The sequence below is a fragment of the Myxine glutinosa genome, chromosome 5, assembly GCF_964187855.1.
Source record: "Myxine glutinosa chromosome 5, kmMyxGlut1.1, whole genome shotgun sequence".
In the NCBI taxonomy this organism is placed as follows: domain Eukaryota; kingdom Metazoa; phylum Chordata; class Myxini; order Myxiniformes; family Myxinidae; genus Myxine; species Myxine glutinosa.
Window position 1 is genome coordinate 51,107,959 of NC_136265.1, and position 17,374 is coordinate 51,125,332.

General features: G+C 45.2%; 1 protein-coding gene across 1 annotated transcript in view; it reads right to left on the reverse strand.

The window, feature by feature from the left end:
- Nucleotides 1-2,387: 2,387 nt before the first annotated feature.
- The window catches only part of LOC137427547 (uncharacterized), a 29,965-nt gene continuing 14,978 nt past the window's right edge, over nt 2,388-17,374 (reverse strand). Inside the window, exon 4 of the mRNA XM_068117126.2 lies at nt 2,388-5,680. Within this exon, the coding sequence (XP_067973227.2) occupies nt 4,830-5,680 (851 nt within the window). The 3' untranslated portion in view covers nt 2,388-4,829. The remainder of the gene's footprint in view (nt 5,681-17,374) is intronic.

Sequence of the window (17,374 nt, forward strand, 5' to 3'; positions counted from 1 at the left end):
TTTGCGAGAACAACTGGGTCAGGAGAATTGCGGGAGTGAAGAGGGTGGATGGAAGGAGGGTGGATGAACTGAAACAGATGAGCTTGACAGGGACATTGATAAAAATCTGGCTGAAGTGTGCTGGGCACTTGTTGTGGACAGAGGAAGAGAAAATGGCAAAGAGAGCAGATAGGTTGAGGGAGCAAGGCAGGAGGTAAAGAAGAGGTATACCGTGGTTAACATGGGAAGACTGTGTGAGGAGGGATATCAATATGGTGGTGGTTGGAGAGTGGAGAGAGTTGGCTGAGGACAGGAGGACGTGGAGGGCTATTGTGGTCGAGGCAGGGCTGAAGCTTGGTACCATTGGACATCGCCCCTTCCAAAGGGAAGAGAGAAGAGGAACAATATAATTGGTTTCAGGTCGTTTAATGTCACAAATCATTCGCGTCGTTATTGACAAAATACATATAGTCTAGTAGGAAGACTAGGTCCCCCTGCACCCCCCGGAGATATACTTCTAATCAGTGTTTCTAGATTGGACAAAATGTGTAGAAAATGACTAGCTATGGCCCCAAGCTGAAAAAATGTCCCACATACCATTTTTATGCAAATTACTGCTGCAAATTTTATGCAAAATTATGCAAATTTTATGCAAATTTTTGATGAGGAGTAGAGTTGAGGGGTCTTTGAGGGCTTCATCGAGGTGCTCTCGGTTGCAAGACTGGGTCATTCTGAGAAGCACAGCAGGGTCAGAGATCATGATGTTCTCCTCCTCAGTGAATCTCTCCATCAACAGCCTCTCCATTGCCTCACACACTGTTTTGAGGCAAAAGAGGGACTTTGCGTAGGCCTTTCCACTGAGAACACCTTTGAGAGATCCACTTGTTACTAGTTGTGCCTCAAAGAGAATCTCTGCATATCCAGAACCACGCATCTTGTGTCCAGTGAGCATCCCGATGTAGTTCATGGATGTGTGGAAGGGTCCAATCGTTACTACATGACTAGCAAATTCATTTGGCCAGCGCCAGATGATGGGAAGGGCTTTCATGCAGACACCCAGATCAAATGTATTCAGGACCCATCTCTGACCCACCTCAGCAGTTGCTGCCTCGGAACGCTTCAGTAGCTCACGAACAACTGCGTTGTCTGTGATCGGTTGGTGGATAGGCGTGCAGTAGTCGACTGTTGATTTGCTGGGTGGGGGAGAACCAGTTGCAGAGGTGAAACCCCCTAGCCCAGGCACAGGCTGCAGGCCATTGCCATGCCATGCAGGCACCAGGCACAGACCGATCACAGACAACGCAGTTGTTCGTGAGCTACTGAAGCGTTCCGAGGCAGCAACTGCTGAGGTGGGTCAGAGATGGGTCCTGAATACATTTGATCTGGGTGTCTGCATGAAAGCCCTTCCCATCATCTGGCGCTGGCCAAATGAATTTGCTAGTCATGTAGTAACGATTGGACCCTTCCACACATCCATGAACTACATCGGGATGCTCACTGGACACAAGATGCGTGGTTCTGGATATGCAGAGATTCTCTTTGAGGCACAACTAGTAACAAGTGGATCTCTCAAAGGTGTTCTCAGTGGAAAGGCCTACGCAAAGTCCCTCTTTTGCCTCAAAACAGTGTGTGAGGCAATGGAGAGGCTGTTGATGGAGAGATTCACTGAGGAGGAGAACATCATGATCTCTGACCCTGCTGTGCTTCTCAGAATGACCCAGTCTTGCAACCGAGAGCACCTCGATGAAGCCCTCAAAGACCCCTCAACTCTACTCCTCATCAAAAATTTGCATAAAATTTGCATAATTTTGCATAAAATTTGCAGCAGTAATTTGCATAAAAATGGTATGTGGGACATTTTTTCAGCTTGGGGCCATAGCTAGTCATTTTCTACACATTTTTTCCAATCTAGAAACACTGATTAGAAGTATATCTCCGGGGGGTGCAGGGGGACCTAGTCTTCCTACTAGACTAATATCTTTCGTTCAAAACACATATGTTTCAGTGTTCATTTTTTATTGTTTATTTTACATATCCGTGTTTATTGTCACAAACATCCCTTTTGGGTTTCGGGTCGTATTTTGTCACATATTTAGTGGGATTGTGATCTGGACTGTTGGTGGTGATGGTGGGGAGAAGGTTGAAGGATTGGGGTGGGAGAGAAGGGTGGGGCGGGGGGGGGAGGGGTGTGGGGGGAGGGGTTAACACCTTTGGGTTAGGAGGGAGAGGGTGAGAACTTGGGAGGCGGGATGTGGAATTTTCACGGGGCCCTGCTGGTACTCGTACATGAGCGTGAGTGATCATTTCGGTAAAAACGGAGGGACGGAGGGACGGTGTGCAAACCTATAGTCCCCTCCGGTGTACACCGGTAGGGGACTAATAAAGAAAATAAAGAAACCTATGTCACATTGAGTTCTGTTTACTTTTAATATTTGCTGATACATATAACAATAGTAGACCAAAACTTCGGCTTTTAAGAATAATATCCGGTTGCCATACATGTATCTATCAGCAGCTATTGCCATAGCATTCATACATATTTGACTAGAATTCCTCGCCACGAAATATCACTTCATGGTACCGGTACATGCATATTGAGCAGTTTGGCAGACATGGAAGAGGACATAAATGATAAACCACATCAAAAGAATGTCTGATTCGCGTTTATACATCTATCTATCGGCAGCTACTGCTATTATAGCACTCATAGATGTTTGACTAGAGTTCCACACCAAGAAATATCACTTCACAGTCCATGCATATTGAGCAGTTTGGTAGACATGGAAGAGGACATAAATGATAAACCACATCAAAAGAATGTCTGATTCGCGTTTATACATCTATCTATCAGCAGCTACTGCTATTATAGCACTCATAGATGTATCTATCTATCAGCAGCTACTGCTATTATAGCACTCATGGATGTATCTATATATCAGCAGCTACTGCTATTATAGCACTCATAGATGTTTGACTAGAGTTCCACACCAAGAAATATCACTTCACAGTCCATGCATATTGAGCAGTTTGGTAGACATGGAAGAGGACATAAATGATAAACCACATCAAAAGAATGTCTGATTCGCGTTTATACATCTATCTATCAGCAGCTACTGCTATTATAGCACTCATAGATGTATCTATCTATCAGCAGCTACTGCTATTACAGCACTCATACATGTTGAGTAGAGTTTACCACCAAGAGAATGTTGGTTGCCGTTTATTCATGTATCTATCATCACCTACTACTACATGTAGTACAGCGCTCGTTTAATTTTTGACTAGAAATCCACAGCAATAATTATCACGTGAGGCTCTCCCGTTTGCCAATGATATTTGGCTTCTCCTTCAGCATACCAACTACTTCTTGAACTTCCGAGTGGGCCTCTTCTCGGCAGTACGACTCTTACTGCAGGTACTGCATATAGGATATGACTCATCTGTGGTACTCAGCTCCTCAACACAGCCACAGAAATAGCACACATCTTCATAGCCAGCCGTGTAGTATGGCTTCTCTGTCGCATCGTTGCATGTGAGATTGGCTTTGGCGTAGACGTTATTGAAGACGTTTGCCTCATTGGTCTCCTGCAGTTCGGCGAAGTTCGAGCACATGTAACTTGGCTCAGACAGTACGCGAGCACATACAAAATTCGAACCTGTTCCACTGAGCGGGAACGGATTTTACTGACTTCGCGAGCAAAAAAAAAAAAAAAAAGATTTTTTTAGGGGCGGACGACTTTTATGGGGCGGGCGGCGATGATGAACAGGAAAATTTTTTTAACCAGCCTTAGATTCTGTAAGCATTTTTTGTATGCACAAAGCCATGTCTATTTCTTCAATTTGCAAATAATCAATTCCATGGCCACACTGATTTAACATTGCATGAGCTTCACATTGTTTATTAACGATTTCACAGCTGATGGAGCAGAATGTGCTTTGGAGACTTTTATCGTGACCAAATTCAGCTGATAGTTTTATTTGACTTACAGCTGGCTTGAAGACCTGGAGGGAAGAACGAGATTGAAGAGGATGTGGAAGATGGTTCCACAAGCGGCATAAAAGAGGAATAAATGAGTGGAGGTGAACGGTGGTTCTTCTGTTTTTGTCTTGTAAGTTTGTCCAAGGACGTTTTCATTGTGAAAAAGCTGTGACATTTCCTGTGATGAACAATCAGGGGTATTTCACCTTCATCATCATCAGCTGCGATATCGAGACTATTGCTTTGCGGTTCCTCATTTCTGCATCTTTCAATAAAGTATTCCACGACTCAATATCTTGTGGTGTCGTTTGAAGTGAACTGCGCAACTTGACTCCAGTCGAGGTATCTTGCTGTAATTCTTAACAACATGTTCATTAACTCGTTTTCTCTTTTCTGTGTTAAGGAGGAAATGCTGTTCTTAAACTTGGATGCTTCTGCTTGAACATAAAAGACGTGACTGTAATGCCAATTGGAAAGGTTTCTTTAAATCCCTTTCAAGTAGTTATTATCAGTACATGTTGTGACCTTTGGCACGACAGCAGCAAATTATTATAGTTTCCTTAATGCACTGGAATACAAAAAGGCTTTAAAACAGTAAAACACAGTGTTGATTTCTTTCAAGGGGGATGATTTTGGTGTCATTTCCAAGTGCTCAGTTTGTTCTGCTTCTTCTTCTTGTTTTTCTTCGTTTGCTGTTTTTCTATTCCACAGAGTCGTGGTCTTTCTGAGTCGTTATGAATCTCATCTCCTCTATTTTTTGGCAAACTCTTCTTTTAGATGATGCTGCTCATCGTTATAATTGTCTTCCTCCTCTTATTCCTCCCTTGTTCGTCCTTATCTTCCTCCTCATTTTCGTCTCCAGTTCTTAATCTTAGTCTCCTATGTGAAACTTTTGATGCTGACGCAAGTATGATGGAGTAGCAAATGTCTTACTGCACACAGAACACTGATAGGGCTTTTGGCTTGTGTGGATTTTTTGATGTTTACGCAAGTAGGACGGATTAGCAAACGCCTTGCTGCACACTGAACAATGATGGGGCTTCTCTCCTGTGTGAATAGTCTGATGTTCACGCAAATGTGATGGAGTAGCAAATGCCTTGCTGCACACAGTGCACCGATAGGGCTTTTCTCTCGTATGGATTTTCTGATGTTGACGCAAGTATAATGAATCAGCAAATGCCTTGCTGCATACTGAACACTGATAGGGCTTTTCTCCTGTGTGAAGCTTTTGATGTTGACTCAAGTATGACCTAGTAGAAAATACCTTGTTGCACACTGAACACTGACAGGGCTTTTCTCCTTTGTGCAGCTTTTGATGTTGACGCAAGTGTGACCGAGTAGAAAATACCTTGCTGCATACTGAACACTGATGGAGCTTTTCTCTTGTGTGAAGCTTTTGATGTTGACGCAAGTATGACCTAGTAGAAAATACCTTGCTGCACACTGAACACAGAGAGGGGTTTTCTCCTGTGTGACGTTTTTGATGTTGACGCAAGTATGACCTAGTAGAAAATGCCTTGCTGCACACAGAACACTTGTGTGGTTTTTCACTTCGTTGGATATTATTTAGGGTCTCTGTACAACGCTTACAACTGAGTGTGTAATACACGCTGCCAGATTTGTCAGTTTTGTGACAAACGCTCCAAGTCACATGCCAATTAAAAACTTCCGTGTCAAACAACTGTGAACAGTTGGAACAAGAAATCAGTTTCATTTGTTTCTCTGTAAAGACAAGTCATAAAAATCATCATTAATTCACACCAACTTTGCAAAATGACATATATTTCACTCAAATTAGATTGAACATTGTCGACATACGGTCACGTGAAAAAGTAAGTACACCCCATGTAAAGTTTTGACTTTTTCAACATATTTCAACATGCAGCCATTTGATCTTCATTTCAACAATATTGATAGATAAAGGTGATATAATATAACAAATATCATGAAACATTTACATTTTGTAGTCCATTGTATAATTTAAATAAACATAAATGCAAATTTCACATGTGGAAAAAGTAAGTACACCCTTGGCTCTAATAGGTGGTATTGCCCCCTTTGGCAGAAACAACCTCAAGTAGGCGTTTCTTATAACTGTCTACCAGTCTCTGACATCGACTGGGAGAAATTTTTGCCCACTCCTCAATGCAGAATTCTTTCAGCTGTGCGATGTTTGAGGGGTTTCTTTTGCATGCACAGCTCGTTTCAAATCCCCCCACAACATCTCGATGGGATTTAGATCCGGGCTTTGACTTGGCCATTCCAGAACCCTTCATTCCTTTCTTTTCAGCCATTCCTTGGTGGATTTACTGGTATGTTTAGGGTCATTGTCATGTTGCAAGGTCCACCTTTGGTTGAGCTTCAACTTTCCGACAGATGGCCTCACATTATCCTCAAGCACCCTCTGGTACAATGAAGAATTCATAGTGGATTCTATGATTGTGAGCTACCCAGGCCCTGATGCAGCAAAGCTGCCCCAAACCATAATATTTCTACCACCATGCTTTACAATTGGTATCAGGTTCTTGTGGTCAAATGCTGTCTTTGGTTTTCGCCAAACATGTCTTCTGGTACTGTGGCCAAATAGCTCTACCTTTGACTCATCTGTCCAGAGCACATTGTTCCAGAAGTGCTGTTCTTTGCCTCGGTGTTCATGGGCAAACTTTAGTCTTGCCCTGATGTTCTTTCTGGACAGCAAAGGTTTCCTCCTGGCACACCTCCCATGTAGATCAAATTTGTGCAGCCTCTTTCTAAAGGTAGACTCGTGCACTTTGACATCAACAGTGGCAAGAGCTACCTGTAGGTCCTGTGATGACATTCTGGGGTTCTTAGAGACTTCTTTCAGCATCTTGCGGTCTGCTCTCGGGCTGAACTTGCTGGAGCGGCCTGGCCTGAACAAGTTGGCAGTTGTTTGGAATCTTCTCCACTTGTAGATGATCTTCCGGACAGTCGAATGATTGATTTCAAATTGCATGGAGATCTTTTTAAATCCCTTCCCAGACTCGTAGGCATCTATAACCTTCTTTCTGAAGGCCTCAGAGAGCTCTTTTGATCTAGGCATGGTGACGCCGCACACTTTTTTTTTTTTTTTTTTTTTTGTATACAAGATCGAGGCTCGTGAAAGAGCTAACATTAATCACACAAAAAGACAAACCGACACACAAAACACAAAAAACAAGGGGAGCGGCAGACAAGATGGGGAGAGAGGGGGAAGGACACAAAAGAGAGGGGGAAGAGGGGGAAGGACACAAACACAACATTTGAGAGCAGGGACATCGGGAGGACTTGGGGGGAGGTGGGAGAGGATTAAAACATATGAACACTGCAAGGACTCTGGGGTGAATTACCGGGGGTAGAAAAGATCAAGGTTTTCGATGGGGGACGATAAGAGATGGTGGTGAACAGCTGTTTTAAAGACCTGGAGGGAGGAGTGGGATTGAAGGGAGTGGGGGAGTTTGTTCTAGAGGCGGGAGAAAAGGGGAATGAAAGAGTGAAGGTGAGCAGAGAGCCTAGACTTTGGCAGTTTAACCATAAGAGGGTTGCAGGCAGATCTTCTGCGACCTGAAGGAATATTGGGGGGACAGAGCACAGAGAGAGCTGGGGGAGCAAGGCCGGAGAGGAGTCGGTAGAAGACAGAAAGACCACCAACCTGCCTGCGGTGAGTGAATGAAAGGCCCTCGGCGTTGACTACATCGCAGGAGATTCCAATGATTCTGAAAGCTTTGGCCTCAACAGCGTGAAGCCGAGCAAGGTGTGAGGCAGGAGCACCAGCCCAGAGGGGGGAACAGTATTCCATTGAGCTGCGGATGAAAGCCTTGTATGTGGTGAGGAGCTCAGGTGTGCCAAGGAAGGACTTCGCACGACGGAGGATGCCCAGTCGGTGACTGGCTTTGGAGGCCAGCTTGGAAATGTGGTTTTCCCAAGAAAGATCATGGCAGATAGTGAGACCCAAAAGCTTGAGCGACAGAACTTCTTGGAGAGGATTGTTGAGAAAGTAGATGGGAGGGTTGTCCAGTCGGTCCTTTCGGAGAGACATTGTAAGAGTGTGAGATTTGTCAGGATTGAAAGACATGTTCCACTTGTTTGACCAGTCTGTGATTTTGTCCAGGTCTGCAGAGAGTGAGGAGGCTGCAGACTGCCGATCTGAGGGATGAGGAATGGAGCGACAGAGAGTAGAGTCGTCAGCAAAGAGATAGAGAGGATTTTCAAGAGAGTCAGAGAGATCATTGATGAAGACCAGAAAAAGCACAGGGCCCAGAACACTACCTTGGGGAACTCCAGCCTGAACAGGAAGAGGAGATGAGAGAAACCCATTCAGGGCCACACGTTGACTACGACCAGAGAGGAAGTCCGCCAGCCATGCGTGGAGATTTCCATGGATACCAAAGGAGGAGAGTTTGGAGAGCAGAGCAGGGTGCCAGACCGTATCGAAGGCACGTGAAATGTCAAGGGAGACAGCTCTAATTTCCTGTTTGGCATTGAGGACCTCCATCCATTGTTGAGAAAGCAGAAGCAGCATGTCCAGAGTAGAGTGACCAGGTTTGAAACCAAATTGATGATCAGAGATCAAGCCATTGGAGAAGAGGAAAGATTTAATATCTGAAGCAATGATGGATTCCATGACTTTGCTGATAATTGGGAGAAGGCTGATTGGTCTGTAGTTGCTGGGATCTGTTTTTGCACCTTTTTTGTGCAAAGCGGTGATATTGGCTGATTTCCAAGCAGATGGCAGATGACCTTGAGCAAAAGAGAGGGTGAAGAGAACAGAAAGAGGGAGTGAAAGAGCAGAAGAACATGATTTTAGGACCCGTGGGCTGATGCCGTCAGGACCAGTTGCAGAATCAGAGTCGAGGGTTGACAGAAACTTTTCCACCTTGTCAGGAGGAAAGGACACAGAGTCCAGGAGCAGCTGGGTACGACTAGGTACGGTGGGTACAGAGAGGGATGGGTTTGGGACACAAGATTTAGAGGCAAACACAGAGTTGAGGCATTCAGCTTTTTCACGTGCGGAGTCAGCCGTTAAGCCGTTTGAGGTGAGGGAGGGGATGGAGGGGGAACAAACACCAGAAACAGATTTGACCAGATGCCACCAGGATTTGGAAGAGGGAGACAGATAAGAGAGTTCGGTCTTGAGAATGGTGAGATATTGTTTCCTGGCTCTCCTGAGGGTGGACACACACTTGTTTCGGGCTTTGTGAAAGGAAATGAGATTTCCTTACGTTGGATTTGCTTTCCAGGAGACGAAAGCAAGTTGTTTCAGGGCAACAGCCTCACCACAAGATTCCATGTACCATGGACGGGAGGAAGGGTATGACAACTGAAGACGAGATGGTATAAATCTGTGCATGAGAGAGAGCAATTTACTTTGAAAGAATTCCCAGGATGAGTTGATGTCAGAGGCGGTAGAGATGGGAGACCAGTCCAGATGATTGATGGCTGCTTGAAGACCGTGCCAGTTGGCCTGAGTTAAATGCCAGACTCGTCGACGCTGAGGAGGCTCTCTGAGAATGGTCTGAGAGATGTCCACTTTGACAAGCACATGATCAGATGAGCCGATTGGAGCAGAAGAAGAGCAGCAGACATTTTCAGGGAAGTTTGTCATAACCAAATCCAGAAGAGAAGATGCTCCGTTGACTGAGATCCGGGTCGGGAAATTGACAGATTGTGTCAGTCCCAGTGAGTCGCAGAAGTCCTTTGCTGAAGAGCCATGGCTGGTGAGAGAGGTACCCACACCCAGCCAACTGGCATGGTGACAATTGAAATCACCACATATGAGGAAGAGAGAGTTGGGATGGGTAGATAGAAGTTGGTCCATATTATCAGACAGTGAGATGTAGATGGAGTCATCGCTGATTGGTGGATGGTACAACACACATATGAACAAAAGGTGGGAGCGAAGGGGAAGCCGTAGCCAAAGGTATTCCTGGGGGTGAGGTGGAGAGAGGGCAGTGGAGGGCGAGTGAGGAAGAGAGTTTTTTATAAAGATAGCAACCCCACCTCCAGGACGAGGCTCAGGTCTATCATACCGGAGGAGGGAGTACCCTGGGAGAGATACCAAGGCATCAGAGACATCATGAAGGAGGAAAGTTTCTGTTAAGCAGATCACATCTGGTTTGTCAGAAGCAACCTGTATGGAGAGGTCAGTCAGGTTTGAGCGAAGGCCCCGGATGTTTGAGGTCCATACCGTTAATGAAGAGGAAGGGGGAGCATCGGGTCCAGAACAGGGGGGGGGGAGGGGTAGGGTAAGATGTGGAAGAGGAGGAAGAGGTAGGGAGAGCTGTTGAAGGTGTGTCAGAGATTTCAGAATAGCTTGGAGAAAGGGAAGAATGGGGCGGACAAAAGGTTTGATGGAGATTGGGTGAGGCACAGTGAGGTGTTATTTGAGGAGGGGGAAGAGCAAGGCAGAAGGTTTGGGGAGATGAAGGTGAAAGTTGGAAGGAGGAAGAAGCAGGGAGGATGCTTTGAGGAGGAGGGGTGAGAGGGGAGTCTAGGAGGGGAGGAGCGAGGGAGAGTCTCGGAGGGGAGGGGTGTGGGAGGAATTTAGGAGGGAGGGGAGGGAAGGGGCAAGGGGGGAGATTTGAAAGGGATGGGTGATGGGGAGGATTTGGAGGGGAGGGGTGAGATTGGATTTTGAAAAGTGTACGATTCATGGGAAACGAACATTTTTTGCAAAATGAGTTTGAGACCTTCGAGTCAAAAATACGTTTGAGGACACTGGAGGAGGGATGGAGTTCTGGATAGTTTAGGGAATGTAGAAAGGAGGAACTGTAAGAGATGGTATTATATATATTTTTTGGAATGAATAGATTTGGTGAGCAAGACGAAAGCATCCTTTTGTAGGAAAAGAAGAAAAGGGTGTTATAATATATGAGAGAAAATAGTTGTTCAGGGGAGATATTATACATTTCTAACCGCGTGATCGCGAACGAAGAACGAACGAACAAAAAGAACAACAAATAAACGAATAAGACCTGGGAAGGAAATGTTTTTTTTAGGGTTTTTTTTACGCATTAACCGACGATTGTGTATACATGTACGAAAAATTAGCACCGAAAATTTTCCAAAAGATACGCTATAGGTACATACACCGAAAGATAGATACAGTCTCGACAAAAACACAATTGAGAAATATCACTTAGCTTCGAAAGCGTGAGCGCATGGAGCAGCTTCGAAAAGACGTGACCTCGTGACGTGACTTCAACAACAAAGAGCAAACTAAACTAAATGCCTGAGGTTTAAATAAGACAGGTTCCTCCAAGATCCTCGCTAACGATGTTCTAATCATTTGCACCTGAACTGGTGCACCTGATTCTAATTTTAGGTATTTGAAGTAGTGATAAATGTAGGGGTGTACTTACTTTTTCCACATGCGAAATTTGCATATATGTTTATTTAAATTATACAATGGACTACAAAATGTAAATGTTTCATGATATTTGTTATATTATATCACATTTATCTCTCAATATTGTTGAAATGAAGATCAAATAGCTGTATGTTGAAATATGTTGAAAAGGTCAAACCTTTACATGGGGTGTACTTACTTTTTCACATGACTGTATATGGCCAATTAGATTGAACAGTAAATATAAAAAAATGGAAGAATTGTGGATCTTCCCAAATGAGTCAGACAGTTATTGAACACAGACAAAACTATCTTATCAGAGGTTGTTCCATCATTCCGGACAGTGTATAGTAATTAGAGGGTTGCTCCCACCAAGGGTTAATGCCTGAAACATCAGCTTCTCCTTGCTTCCCATGGCAGTTAACATACTTTGATCAATGTTCTGTTTAATCGATTCATTGTTCTTTCCATCCACAAACAGAATGACTTTCATCGCTTTTCCCTTCACAATATCCAGAAAAGAGACGAAGGTTGTTGAAAATTTGGACAAAAGGATAAAGTTTTTTTAAGAGCTGATGCTTGTTTTCCCAGGATTGACCAAAACCATTGTTGAGTAAACTTCATGTTCGTAAGGATATTCAGGAGTTGCCTGAGTAGTATGTTATAGCTCCGGCAGATAAAGGAGCTAATCATTTTGTGGTTGTTTTTCTAAAAAGTTTTACATTGAGGTTTTATTGAGGGAATTAGTTATTGATAGAGTATTTCACTAGTATAGGATATTTCACTTGTAAACTATTTCACTAGCATAGGAAATAGCACATATCTTCCATATCAAAAGCCTTTCCATGACATTATTTTTCAGCATCAGGAAGTTTTGGATAATAATTTTTACATCAATGTAAAGAGCTAAATTTAGGTATTCCCCATTTTTGGGATCCCTAAACATCATAAAAACACACATAGGTTTGGGTTTGTAGCGGGAGCTAAGCAATGTACTTTGAAAAAATTGTCGGTTATTGTTAATTCGGGGTTATGGTGGTTCGGGAGCAATTTAGGAAATGTTGTAATAACAATTAGTAGGAATTCTGGTATTAACACTTTCTGGAGTATTAGTTCCACTTTCTAGTTCTTTGATAGGATTAGATTTCTCAATATTAGTAATATCAATATTTTCTACCTTGTATACAATTTGGATTTGGTATTGGTTGAGGATGCACTCTTTAGTGTTATCGAGAAAGTTTTTAGCTCTTATAATAAATGTTTATGTATCAGGTTTGATAAGTCATTCTTTTCTAAGAAAAAGTACATGGTTTTAATTGTTTTGAAAAACAAAAATTTAAAGATGCTGTTGATTTTAGTTTGTTTTACACTTTTTTTATCTTTTTGTAGGGAAATATTTCAACATATAAAAGCTATTCCAATGGGAGGGAAATGCATCCCCCTATTAGCAGACATATTTCTTGTTTATTGTGAGTTTTTATTTATGTCACAGTTGATGAAGGAGAAGATAGGCTGGGCTAAAATGTTATCTTCTACTTGTCATTATATTGTTGCGGTTTTGCCATTAAGGCAAACCCTCTATAGTTAATTGCACGACAACATGTAGCCTGCAGTAGTTAGTTATTTCTTATTGAATGTAAAGATTAGTCCCTTTCCATTGTGTAATAATCGAGACCAGTATGCGTTGATTTAGGCAGGATTTGAAACCTTCCTGTGGTTGAAGGAAGACATTTTGATGTAGTAACGGAGGGCGTGGCCAAAAGCGAAGCCCACGTGACCAATGAGTGGTCGGGGACACGTCACCAGCAAGCGACCAATGGGTTGTGAAACCTCCCCGAATGATAGAGGGAAGGAGGACTGAAACCTTCATAGGGAGAGGAGGGATTGAAGGCCAGCACGTGGCCAACCTCAGCCAATTGGAGGCTGTGGAACATTCTGGGAGCTTTTCGGATTTGATAAAAAACCCCCGTCCATCGCATTTTCACTCTCTTGCTCTTGCTCTGGTTTCGACGACGCCCCTCTCTGATTCGACCTGCAAGTGTTGAACCATCGTTCTTTCTCCGACGCCCATCGCTCTTTACCGATCCCTCGCTCTGATCCGGCTGACCTGCAAGCGTTGGCCCCTCCCGTGACTCATCTTGAAGCAGCTCATCCAACCTGCGTTGAAGCTCGTCCGACCTGCGTTGAAGTTCGTCATTCGTGCGGATTTTGAGGCGGCGGTTCGTCCTTCGGACCTTACTTCACCAGCTGCACGTCCGGATCGAGGATCGAACTGCGCGCTGCGCACAGCTGCGGCCACCCTCGAGTCACTCCCTGCAAAATTCCATCGGTACGAGGATAACCGGTGTCATTCCCTGTGTGTGTGTGTGTGTGTGTGTGTGTGTGTGTGTGTGTGTGTGTGTGTGTGTGTGTGTGTGTGTGTGTGTGTGTGTGTGTGTGTGTGTGTGTGTGTGTGTTGTTACGGATTTATGTGGATTTATGTGAATTACTATTCAGGTCTTTGCTTATCAATGTGTAGTCGAGTAACGGTTGTTGTGATTAAAGGGTCAGGAGCCCTTCTGGGAAAAAGGAGACCGGAAACGGAAGAAGAAAAGACACGAGGTCCTGGAGAAGCGACGATCTTCTTCCTCTTCCTCGCCGAGCTCCGACGAGAGTTGGGATCGATATTGAGCAGCGTGGAGGACGCTGCGTTTGAAAGCCCGTCTGACAAAAGGAGTTACCGGCGCGGGGTACTTACCCCTTGACACGTCAAGTTGCCGTGGGTTCGTGCACGGAACCCAGCGTCCGGCACAGTTTGCCTCACCGTCTACAAGGACGCGTAGGGGTCGCACCTTGGGCCTCGCGCGCATTGCAAGCCGCGTTTGGTTTTGCCCCGTTGCGTGGCAAGGAGGTGTGCGCTGCAGCAGCTGGCCCCGGTACGAGACGTGCACGTTTGGAGCACGTCCGCCCGGGGTTCGTTTCACCGCCCGTGTGTGGAGAAGAGAGACATTGTGAGGGACAGTGGCCCAAGTGGTCGTGAGTGGGGACAGGGGGGGACACATATGTAAGATGGCCATCTTAGTGATTGATTGTTGATTGTTGATGGTTGTTGATTCCTTGGGGGAATATATTATTGATTACTCTGGATCCTTGGTGTGGGGTTTCTTATTGACTGGAATTCATATTGATTGCATTACGAAAGCGTATAAATCATATATCTTTCTGGCGGGGTGCCTCCCACGGTCCGGGGGTCACCGAGACCAGGTAGTCACCGGGAGGACCACGTAACAGAATTGGGGGCTCGTCCAAATTACGATTTGCGGATTCGCAATTGGGTCTACGTCCAGGATCTAAAATTGTATAAAATAATAAAATAATATTTTTATTAATTAAAATTTATTAATTAAGTATTAATTGGTAAATTTTTGGGAAATTGGGGTAAAGTCTTGGGTGAAGGTTAACAGGTGTTAACGATAGGCACCATGGCGTTTGTGGCACAGAACTTTGCGGTAACCCCGAGTGAGGCACAGTTCCGAGCGTTACTAAAGTCGGACCTCTTGAAATTGGCCAAACATTTTAACTTGGAGGTCCGAACTAATTTGAGGAAGGCAGAGTTGCAGACCACGGTGATACAATCTATGGTGGGATTAGGAACATGGGACGAGTTAGCCTGGGAGTGGCTACCCGAAGAACCAGAAGACGTTGAGCTCCGGAAACTGGAGTTGCAATTACGGAGCCAGGAACGGATCAAAGAAGAAGAAAGGAAAGCAGAAAAGGAAAGAGCAGAAGAGGAAAGGAAAGCAGAAAAGGAAAGAGCAGGAGAGGAAAGGAAAGCAGAAGAGAGGAGAGAAGAGAAACAAGCAGAGGAAAGGAGAGTGGAACGAGAACTCCAGGAAAGGTTAAAAGAAGAAGAAAGGAAAGCAGAAAAGGAAAGAGCAGAAGAAGAAAGGAAAGCAGAAAAGGAAAGAGCAGAAGAAGAAAGGAAAGCAGAAGAGAGGAGAGAAGAGAAACAAGCAGAGGAAAGGAGAGTGGAACGAGAACTCCAGGAAAGGTTAGAAGGGAGAAAAGCAGAGGAGAGGAGAGCTGCCAGGGAACTCGAAGCAGAGGAGAGAAAAGCCGAAAGGGAGTTGAAGGAACGTGATCTGGCGCTTCAGCAAGAGATTAAATTCAAGGAGCTGGATTTAATGAGAGAACGGGGAGAGGTACCACCCTTGCTGATGGGGTCGACACCTAGCCAGAACACCTGGGAGGTGGGCAGACATGTGAGGCTGCTTCCACCCTTCAGTGAAAAGGAAGTCACTCAATTTTTTCCACACTTTGAGAAAGTGGCTCGACAGTTAAACTGGCCGGAGGAGGCCTGGACCATACTAGTGCAAAGTGTGCTGGTGGGTAAAGCTCAAGAGATTTATTCGGCGCTACCAATGGACCAATGTGCAGATTATGAGGTATTGAAGAAGCACATCCTCAAAGCCTATGAGTTGGTTCCGGAAGCTTACCGGCAAAAATTCAGGAATGCCAGGAAGAGGGAGAGTGAGACCCATGTGGAGTTTGCTAGAGTGAAAGAAAATATGTTTGATCGGTGGTGTGAGTCAAAAGGAGTCGGGAACGACTTCGAAGCATTGCGTGACCTGATGCTGGTGGAGGAATTTCAACAGTGTGTCCACGAGGACATCAAAGTGTACCTGCAGGAAAAGAAAGTACCAAAGTTGTGGGACGCAGCCACCATGGCAGATGATTATGCCTTAACACACCGGATAGGGGTCCACGAACCTAACTCCTCGCCTAGATCTCCGCAGGGGAGGTGTGGAACAGCAGGTGCGGAGAACGACAATACATGGCGGCGGCCTCGAGATGAATATGGGGACAACGCTGATACCCGAACTGTTCGAAATCAGGGGGCTACGGGCCCAAGACAAACTTATTTTTCGGGGGGCCCGAGGCAGACCACGAGTTTTTCCTCCGGGCCTACTTGCGCTTTTTGCAAGAAACCTGGACACTTGATGTCCAGTTGTTACCTCATGAAAAGGGAAAACCCAGAGCGGAGTCCGACTATTACCACTCCGAATGCGATGGCAAGCGTAAGAAATCGCCCACAGAAGAGTTACCAACCATTTATTTATGAGGGGTTGGTCTCACTCAAGGGAGACTTGACTAACCCAAGACCGGTTAGGGTTTTGAGGGACACAGGAGCCCATCAATCCTTAATGCTTGAAGGCATTTTGCCATTGTCAAAGAGTACCGCAACTGGTGATAGTGTTCGGTTACAAGGGATCGGTGGCTGTGTTAGTGCCCCACTTCATGTCATCCATTTGGAATCCGATTTGGTGTCAGGACCGGTCACCGTCGGTTTACAAGCCACGCTTCCTGTAGAGGGAGTATCTGTGATTATCGGGAATGATTTGGCCGGGGGGCAAATTTATGGTAACCCGAGGGTTGGTAAAGAGCACAGCAGGGAAAATAACACCACACCAGCTCGGGATGGCGACAAAAGTTCCAAGTTATTTGTAGGGGGACTGAACTTCAAAACAGAGGAAGAAGTTCTGACCTCTGTCTTCAACAGATATGGGCCGCTGGTGGAAGTGCGGGTGGTAAAAGACAGGGAAACGCAACGGTCAAGAGGGTTCGGCTTTGTCACGTTTGCAAGCACAAGAGACGCCAGGGAGGCAGAGAAGAATTGGAATGGTAAGGATTTGGAAGGTCGGACCATAACAGTAGGGAAGGCATTTCGTAGGCGTCGAGAGGTCTACAGAAGAGGACCACTTGGCGGTAGTTTTGGTGTGGGCAGCAGCCGATATTACTATGGAGGCTCCCAGAGTTACGGCACCTCCCGAAAGAATGAATGTCAGAGCACTGGCCGAGAAGGAGACCGCCAGTCAGGTAACGGCTGGGACAAGGGGTCCCACCGTAACTGGTTGGAGTCTGGAGAAGTTGAAGCCCTATATACGGTGGAGCCGCCGAGCCGGGGCTCCTATACAGACTAACCGTGAACGCCGCGTTCTTAAAGGCGTCCAGGTAGTGAACTTTCCTGCACGGACTAACCGTGAACTCCACGTTCTTAAAGGCGTCCATGTAATGAACTTTCCTCCCTGGAC